Source organism: Plasmopara halstedii, assembly GCF_900000015.1.
Source record: "Plasmopara halstedii genome assembly, contig: Scaffold_816, whole genome shotgun sequence".
Classification (NCBI taxonomy): domain Eukaryota; phylum Oomycota; class Peronosporomycetes; order Peronosporales; family Peronosporaceae; genus Plasmopara; species Plasmopara halstedii.
The window spans coordinates 2,324,772-2,334,839 of NW_020187732.1; the positions used below are offsets into that span (position 1 = coordinate 2,324,772).

The 10,068-nt window shown below is 43.6% G+C and overlaps 2 protein-coding genes across 2 annotated transcripts; one reads left to right on the forward strand and one right to left on the reverse strand.

Moving 5' to 3' along the window:
• Positions 1-3,667: 3,667 nt before the first annotated feature.
• Positions 3,668-4,087, forward strand: PHALS_14424 (NLP-like protein; the record flags this gene model as incomplete). The annotated part of the gene is made up of 1 exon (XM_024730238.1): positions 3,668-4,087. The coding sequence occupies one exon, from the start codon at positions 3,668-3,670 to the stop codon at positions 4,085-4,087; it is 420 nt and encodes a 139-aa protein (XP_024580535.1).
• Positions 4,088-4,889: 802 nt separating this feature from the next.
• On the reverse strand, positions 4,890-5,798 carry PHALS_14425 (NLP-like protein; the record flags this gene model as incomplete). The annotated part of the gene is made up of 1 exon (XM_024730239.1): positions 4,890-5,798. The coding sequence occupies one exon, from the start codon at positions 5,796-5,798 to the stop codon at positions 4,890-4,892; it is 909 nt and encodes a 302-aa protein (XP_024580536.1).
• Between the last annotated feature and the right edge of the window lie 4,270 nt (positions 5,799-10,068).

Here is a 10,068-nt window from a genome sequence, read left to right on the forward strand (position 1 = left end):
CTCCGCCAGAGATGCAAACTGGGGACCACGACATACGGTTATTTCTTCCGTCTCAACACTTTTACATTCTGAAGACCGGGTATACACTGGATCGCTTTCGTCTCACCGGAAAATCAGCTAACTGCCGCTTCTGCCTTTCAAGCTCTGCTTGAAGACCCAGCATTACTACTTTTATCAATCTTGAACATCTCTATATCTTGCACAAAAGCTATCACACCATTAGTGCTTGCGCCAAACCGCTTCTGTATATGGACGAATTGGGCTTGAGATGTTAATGATTCACCTAAAACGCGCGATATCTTACTTCTTTGACTCGTAGTATACCCATGATTTGTCGCTTCTGGCCACGCACGCCATCCTCAGAGCAAGATCAAATGTTAAATTAGGTCCAGGATTAGACAATGTTCATCCTTGAAAGATCAATAGAACTTTAACATATCCTTTTAACTTTGAAACATCTATCATTATCACTATCGCTAGCCGCACGGACATCTTCTCCATAAATGGCATATCGTTTTGCCAGTTTTCTCTTCTGATGGCAGAAAGAGAACAATCCGAGCGCATTTGATACATGGTGCGGACCCCACGTCATTGTCGCTTCACAAATATCCCATGGCCACAATAACCGAGGAGCAGTATGTTGGTGCCTAATCGTGCACGCGAACTGCAAGCAATAGGATCGCGAGCGCGATGCGCTGTAACTTCGTTCGCAGCATGGCTGAATGCATGGCCATCTCACATTCCCCGATACCAAAGTATGGATTCTCACCATTTCGTCACAAAATCCAAGCGTTCTCCTATTATAAACCATCTACTCCACTCCCGAGTTCTGGTTTGATCAACCCCGATTTGTGCTGCACCAGCGAATTTGAAGGTTAATGAGCGCTTTTAGGCGAGCGATTACCGCTTCCGGCACTTTGGCCAGCATTTCTCTGAGTTGACTGGGACCCAATACAGACAAATAACTATTGAGCGTGGGCTTGTCTATTTGTCTTGGCGAGCACAATTCTAGCAATTCATGTTTCGTCATCGCAAGTAAAATAGTTTGTCTCAGACTTGGTCGCCTGGAATACCCACAAAAAAAAAGCTTTGGCTTCACAAGTTCGCGCAGATTAGCGCGCGGAGGATTGGTGTCACGATACAACGAAATTATTACCATAATTCTGTATACCTAACCTTTACACATTTGGTTGAATTGGCACATAACATACATTGCGCTATTGTGTGACTGTGACGAAATGTTGGTAGTTATACATGGAAAGTGCTAGCAAAAGCGTGTACATCAAGTATTAGTCCAAATTGATTTTCTCGTGAATATTTGTCGATGTGTGATGAAACATCTTACTGACAGAGTTAGCTGCCCCAAAGACTCTCGGTTTTGTCCCTAGTAGGATCCTCAAACTCAGTTTCTCTGCGTTTGTTCACGTGGACTCTGAGAGTAGAAAAGTCCTCTGTTCAAAGTGCGCGGTAACCCTGTTGCACTTTGTAGCACTTGTCGTCAATCTAACGACCGCGTCGTGAGATGGCTGTATTTTTTGCGCGATTGAAACATGATATTTTTGCCCCTGAAGAAAATAAACTAGCGAAGGATTACCTTCAGTGTGAAATTCGTGCTAAAATCTGGCAAAATTGCACTGGTGCCGTGGCCGCGCGTACCCTCAATTTCTATTTATTTTGAGAAAAAGGCAGATTAGCCCATCGCAGCGCACTTGTCATTTATGGGTTGCGACCGACCTGGCAGTGTATAAGACCATTGGCCGGTAGCTGTTACAGCTATCTCATGAAGGCGAGTGAATTGCAAACAGAGAAATTGATATTGGATGGGCGGTCACCTCGAAGTTTAGGCTGTTCTTTGTTTTTGCAAGTCAAACAAGAGACGACGGTCTAAGCGGCTGATCGCTTTGCCGAAGTAGGTGTAAAAGGCTATAAGACGAATGGGGCTTGGTGTCTCTCTCGGCCAAACACGCGAATTAAGTCTGAGTCCGGCGGCACCTAGATTCCAGTCTCTCTGAGCACAGTAAGCGCCTCCTTCTTTTATTTCGGCCGAATCGTGTATTACTGATGAGGGCGGATCGGTTTGGAAGTGGCATCTTAAGCTAGAAATTGAAATGTTTGCATGAATCGAGCCACTGGGACCGTTCTCATCCCAAAACACCGCGTACCCCATCACCGAATTTTTTTGAAGTGCGACGGTCACGAAAACCGCATTTGTAGTGTGGGCTCGTTTATCGATTTGGTTTGGTGCACAGAAGTGGAATTTTTCTCAGTAGGCTCAAAAGAGCAAGTACGGCAAGTGCAGACTGTAGAGTGGTCACTTTTGCGCTGTGTCTGATTAACTTTGTGTGAACTCTTGTTTGGTGCACATCTTAGTTGCATAAAAAAACTTAAAAGTTTCTGGATCTTAAAAGAGTTTGCGCATAGTTCGATCTTCAATAGACAATTAAGCCGATTATCGTGGCGGATGCAATGTCTAATTACCCCTTCCGCATTTGATACACTTGTACAAAATACAATTTAGTAAATAAAATTGAAAATGCATTTTACGCTTTGTGTGATTGAAAATATTGGTAGGCATTGAAATGATGTATCTATAATGTCGAAACTCCGAAGAGAGCGACACATGGACTGCGAGAACATCAATTCGAGATATAGTCAAACGTAGACATCTATTATTAGTCTGGATGGTTTGAATAGAATCTCTTCAAATAGCAGAATAACCTTAAAGTGTTAGTTATGAGGCTCCCCCGTTAATTTCCACCTTATGCGCTCGTTAACAAAGACATTGGGAACCAAAGCCTCCTCTGTGCAAAGTGCACGACAATCCTATTCCTTAGGGCATATATCTTACGTCCACATTATTCTCGGACTTCGATAAAGCACCAATATGTTGTATCTTGATTAATGATAGATGCTAGGTTCGTGAGTGCAAACAGCTGAAAGATCATATATATCCATAATAATTTATGCATCTCATTAATATTTTATATTAAAAAAAAAGTTAATCAAAACGTAGTCCAGACTCAAATTGATGGTATCATATGATATGTGGTAAGACAGCAGATCCCATCTCGTGCAGAGCGTCTATACTCAAGTAAAGAGCATGGTACTCATCTTGTGAAAAAATCTCTGTAAAGGAGTTGCATACGATACTCCACTGAAGCCACATATCTCAACTTACCTCGGTTAGCTGCGTTAAATGCGTTATCGAATAATTCTGCTTGGTGCTATCGCATTCCTAGCAGCGGTTCATGCTGACGCCAACGTGACTGACGAAGACGCTGATGACGAAGATGCTGATGATGATGCCGACCTCTTCGAATCAGACGATGGTCTATCAACGGATCCAGATGCTAGTGGCCCTGGCTCAGACTTTATAGACCCATTCGACCCGAAGGCAAATATAGTTCCTGTTCACTCAATCGATGCAGACAATGTCCAGCCATTTCCAGAGTCTAAACCTTGTAATGACTCTCAGACCACTGCGCTGAAATATAAGCCACGCCTTCTTATCACGGATGGATGTCACCCATATCCTGCGGTGCAGTCGGATGGCGCAGTTAGCGCCGGATTCGAATGGAGTCGATTCAACCGCCATCCCTGCGAAGGTTCTCCTTTGGGATCGCAGGTCTACGCGCGTTCAAGCTGGTATGAGGACAAGTGGGCCGTTATGTATGTTTGGTATTTTCCAATGGCTCTCGATTCTGTCAGCACATTTGTCAGGGGCCACCGGCATTACTGGTTATGGGCAATTGTCTGGACAAGTGGTCCCGATCCGGACGAATCGACGTTTCTTGGTGTATCAATGTCCGGTGATCACGGAATTACGAAGCAATTGCGACCAAAAAGTAAGTATGTATTTAATGAGACTACTGTCCTACTCAAGTCGCACGAGGGATTTTTTAGCACACGACAGGGTCTAGAATTAACTAAAAAGAGCGGGGGAACCCAGAATCTCGTCACGTGGGACCAGCTTACTCCAGAGGCACGAACGTCTTTATCGTCACTCTTTCGGACTGAAGTGACTGCCAACCCACCGTTACAGGACAGACAGTACTTTGATATATTGAAAAAGGCCTACTTGTGGTAAACATTGCTTTACTGCAGGCTTTAATAGTGCAAATGTCAACAATCTCTGGTATATTAGAAACGCTGAGTATTCTGCATTTACATAAAGTCGCGTCTACAACTACATTAGATTGGATTTCTTGTGAGATCTTTATTTCTTCATAAAATAGAAGTAAGCATTTGAAATACTACAATCAGCTTCAACTGTTTTGTCACTAGACTTCATTGCTTTCCGTATGCCATCGCTTATCGCCGCGGGAACTAGTCGTTTTTGATGGATTCCGAATCGTAGAGTAACATCTTTGCATGCAAGCCAACTTTTAATTATAGTGGGAATGTAAAGCCAAAACATTCAGCGTGATTTTGTACACTGTGTCTTTCTGTTAAACTGTTTGCTCGAGATGTCACCATTTTGAGACAAACCAGAAAGCAAAGCTCTTTGTTTTGTTGTCGCCGCTTCATGCCCACAGTGCGTGACAATCTGACGCTATTATCATAAAAATGGTATTCATAAGAAATTGCCAATGTTTTCTATACATATTTTACAATAAGCTCTTTTGTTCGAATTCTCAAACACTGAGATAGCTCTATAGCTTGCGAATAGGAGACCGTAAGCATACTGAAGATGACGACGGATGGACAACCAAAACGTAGGCACTATCTAGGCATCTGAACATCCTATACACCACAGCATGGTTGCATACGTAGAGCAAAAAGGATAAAGTCAGGAAGTGTCTTAGCGTTGACTGTCAAACACGTGAACAAAACAATGGGAGAGCATATACATTTTTTACCAGTAGCTACACCGTTAGAACTTAGTTTGTTTACCACGGATACGCCTTTTCCAATAGTGAAAAGAATTTGTTATCCTGTAGCGGTGAATTAGCCGTCGCTTCAGTTCGTTTAACAGATGACAGAGCCGCTCGTGCCTCCGGAGTAAGCTCTTCCCAAGTGATGAGATCTTCTTTCTCACCACTTTTTTCAGTCAAATCAAGGGCCAGTCTTGCGCTCATCAAACTCTTATGAGACTTAAGCAAGACGGTTGTGCCATTGACAAGATGCTTTATATGTGGCAACGTATATGATGAGATTCCAAAATTCCCAGACATGGACACAGCTAGAAAATGCCCTTCGGCCGGGTTTGGATCAGTTGTCCATACAATGGCCCACAACCAGTAGTGACGGTGACCTGTGGAAAATGGAGAAGCATGATCATAGGCCACTGGAAAATACCAAGTGTATATGGTAGCCCACTTCATTTGGTACCAACTTGACCGTGAGTACACCTGTGATCCCAAAGGAGATCCTTCGCATGTAGGATCACGAAATAGTTCATACTCAAGTCCGGCGTTGAGCGAACCATTCGACTGCACTGCGGGGTATGGATGGCATCCGTCCTCAATATAAAGTTGCGGTTGGAACATGAGAGCGCTCTTTTGAGATGAAGTACGAGCCTTAGTCCTGGGGAATGGATGAACAGAGTCTGCACCAAGAAAAACAATTTGGGATGGATCAGACTGTAGGTCTATCGAGTCAGGAGTGTCATCCACGTATGGGTTAGTTGATTTGCCACTTTTGATATCATCTTTCGAGTCAAGGTAGTCGATTTTGTCATCATCCGAGTCGATCAGCTTGTTTTTGTCATCATCTTCGTCTAAGTCGAAAGAATAGGCATCAACACGAACTGTTGCGAGCACAGCGACTGCACCAAATAGAAAAGTAGTTAGGTGCATTTTGGAATACTGGGTAAGCACGGTAAAATGACTAGTGACAGTAAAAGCGTTTGGTACTATCCCTCTGGCCCGGTAGAAGTACGTACTTCGTACTTTACTTACGGATGGGTATTCGGACAGATGTTCTTATACAATTTGAGCTTTTCTAATCATGGAAGATGGTCTCAAAAACACCTGGCGTGTGCATAAAGCGCCAGAAATACTGGTCTGGTTCTTTTATACGTTTGTAATAACCCAACCTAGATAGTAGGATATCCAGTTTTTAGTGCTATTAACATGAATAAGTGTTGTTAACTGTATTTTTACAACAGCTCCATAGATTCTGTGGCAGGTCATATGCTTTATATCGCAACTGAAGCTTGAATTTTTCTGTGAGTCGGATCTTAGCACATAATGGTGCGTGTATATATTACACTATTATGCAAAGTCTTATCGGAGCACTGACATGATTCGTACTTAATTAGTATGAGGAATCCGTGTAAATTACACTTGATTCTACACTTATTTCAATTCAAGTGAGTAATTAATGACTCATTGCAACGCTTCGACTCAAGAGTTGGTTTAGCAAATTCACAGAGCCTGACTTTGCGCTCTTTATCGTTGAAACGGAGCTGAGAGCTCTTCCGCATCTAGCAGTCCAGGTTACCTTGCTATTTTAAAAGTGACACGTCATTAGGATTCATTTTACTACATATTTTACCCGATTATTAACTGATCTTTACTGTAAGAACACTCGTGTCTTGATTTAATGGCTTTTCGCCTGAGAACTCTCGACGATGCCGGTTCGTCACCAACGAACTGGTCCAGGCTCAAGGGGGCCAACTCGCTCGCTGAGTCACGCTGATTCTTTTCTAGGGTTGTAACGGGGTTACACGTACCCTGGTAGCAGGAGTGTGTGTCATATGAGATGTGCATGGTGTGACTGCACCCAAACAAGAATGCGTTATGTGGCTAGGTAGCCAGTAGCTATGCATGTATTTAGATTTTACTATACATATTTAGTAAATTTAGGAGAATCTAAACATTAAAATTAGGATAGAAAATAAATAAAAATCTGTTTTGGAGCTTAAACCGAAGAGTCAATTAGCCTTGGGAGGCAATAATTACTCTTGGAGTAAGCGGATTGCGATCCGCTAACTCGTATTTGCTCTAAGGATAGAACGAAAGGTCGGTGACCAAAATCCTCAAGCGCTAAGCTACGACACCCCCGCTGCAAGTGTCGCCCACTAAAGCGTCGTCTGATGCTTGCCTTTGAAAATAAGAATATGACGCGAGCGTCGAAATGGCAAACTACCACAAATCGTATGCTGTTTCCAGCTAGCTCGCCTTTATGATATAGCTAAAACCAGTAATCGAGCTAGAAATATCCCATGGCAAGGTCAGTCGATACTTACTTGAGGAAAGATCGCTACGAAGAGCGATCCTGTCACTGCTCAAATGGACATGGGCGCAAACGGTGCACCGGGTCGTGAGCGATCAAGGCACCTGTTAAAAATCGTGTCACATGAAATCTCGTTATGATACGAGCTATAAGACTTTCATTTTGCCAGGTCCTGACAACAGTTCGGATGTGGCCGCCGATTCAACAATGATTCCACGTAAAAGCAGGCCGCTCTTTGCTCATCGAGCATGTCGCGGACGACAAGTCCTGGTTATCTCATATGAGGCCTCTTTGTTGTGGCGACACGTCAGCTCTCTCCCCGAGAGTCACGGCGTTCGTACGAAGCATTAATGAGTTTGATATCGGATTTGCTATTTTATTCTTCGCCATCGTACTGCCCGGCTTGAGGCGCCTCCCAGTAGTTTCAAGCTGCGTCGATTCTTCTGAGAAATAACAGCTCAACAACATGGAGGAGTAGAGACGTTACTCCCAGTGCGACAGATATCTTCTTCACACCCGACAAGTTCGTGATGGCGAAATTCTGGTGTGAATTTAGTACGCCTTTGTAGAAGATGGAAAGTGCTCACGTCTTTTGAAAGATATCAGGAAAAAATATTTTCTTCTTTCTTACGTTCGTGAGCGGTCCGGTGTTGCAAAGGCATAGCTAGCTCGTTTTGACCGCAGAGGCTGCACGGATAGGTAAGTCTGCTTCATTCGTATGCATAGTTTTTTCTCTGAAAAACCTTGTGTTTTTGTACGCCTCTGTTGCGCACTCGGTGTGTCATTGAAATTAATATGCGGTTTTGTTGCGGAGTTTAGCCGAGCTGATAGCAACTTGTCGACAGCCGCCCCAGCCTTGCCAAGACTAAAGACTGTTCGTGGCGGTGGCGAAAACCCCAAAATAATCAACCTATTTGCTAAAAATATAGTAACATCTGAAGTGCAAACTAAATCAGTGGGGAACCTCTTTAGCACAGCGGTGTTTTTGCGCGAATCCTTGGGCGGATGATCTTCGACTATGCTATCCGACTGAAAACGGTGAAAAACGGCCGCCACATTCTATCTGGTGCCTATAAACTTCAGCAAAGTCAACCAAATTCTGCTGGAAATCGCGGGGCTCTATTCGATGCAATGGATAAAAGTCATGTCAGCGAAACGTTTTGCCGATGAGCAGCGTCGCTATGTCTCCACCGGGTACAGTATCGCTAACTGCAGCGATGGGAGGCATCTTTCTCGGGTTGTCTTCAAGGTGGACAATACCCATATCAGCGGGCTTGTTATTTGGGGAACAAATATAAATTGCAATGCCGGCAGTGGCCACTTAAAGCAAAAATACAGTATTGGTGTCCAATTCATAAGGTACCATGATGGTTGAGTATCAAGTGGATCGGTGCGCTATCAAAGCAAACTTTGAGTTGATGAAAAATGTGACCAATCGCTTTAAAAGAACAGGTACTGATGCTCCAAACTTCTTGTTTTAAAGCTCTCAGTATCACAACACATGTTGCGACCGACCCAAGAGATGTATGAATCAACTCATCATCTGGTGACTTGACCGACATGATTCCTGACAGCTCAATACAGAGCAAGACAAAAGTGCACTCACTGCCGCATTAAGCCAGCTTAATATGTCGTGAATGAAAGGTATATACTCGGCAAATAAATGTAAAATGTTCCGTTCATCGCGAGTAGCTCTTTGTCATGAGTGGGGTTTTCGCATGTAACGCCGATACGCATAATCCTGAAGAAAAGAACGGACTGTGGTAAAGGTTAAAGCGCCACATACGACATGAACAGGCATACTTGAATTTGAGGGATCAGATTCAGGGGGTCATACAAATTCTTATAGATCGTCTCTCATTACGCATTTCAATATCATTTGACAATCAACTCTAGCAGAATGGTGAAGGGGCGGCTTGTATCGAGCTACAAATGCGCAAAGTCCGCTAGGCTAGCCACTTCGTCACTTTTTTGTAACAGAGACACTAGCCATCTATAGCTTTATTAGTGATGAGGCCATGCTTTCCAGTGAATTTTCTCGGAAACGGCGTCTCATCGACTCCAACGATGTACTTGCCACATTTGCATAAGCCGATTTGAGCGCATACACTCGAGCATTACTCGCAACTATTAATTCACTCTCTCCACATCGGACATCACGTGTTCTGCGCAGATACGAGCAAATAAATCGTTTCTGCATAGCCACAAAGCGACTCGAATAGCTGGTCACCCGAGAGTGGCCGTAACGAGTACTAAAAAAGCACCAACTGCACAAATGACATTTTTTAAAAGAAAACCCTTTGGATCAGTCACCGCAGCTAAAACCATCCATCAACCAGGTCTATGACGATAAGCAAAGTCCAGCATGTTCTTTCGAAGAAGTGCCATTTGCACCGGAGCTCTCGCTGCACATCTAGTATTATAAGCACGCACAAGTGTCAGCTTTGCTGAATGCTGAATGTCGTGACCAAGTGGTAGGGTGTACTCTCTCTCCTTCATCAAGCCCATGTAGCTCGCGTATAATTTCTCAGCAAAGAATAGAGAAAATTTATCCGATCTCTGTTAGTTGGTGCCAAACTTTTCGCATTCTGGGCTTTTCGAGTATCCGCACTTCTCAGTGGTAGGGTCCATTGCCGTAAAACGCAATAGCTGCCTTCGAGGTTCAAGTAGATTCATTGCGCATTCATCATTCGATGACAACATTGATGGTAAAATTATATCACAACGTTGTGGGATCAATTGACAATAGAACAATGCATTCTCAATAGTTCTTAAGGAGTAGATCTCTCGCTACCCGAGCTCGGGGCGCTGTGAGTGTATACAATTACTATTTCATGACATGAACTCGCCAGCCGGTACCAACCGTTTATATTGGTGACCAAAGCGACT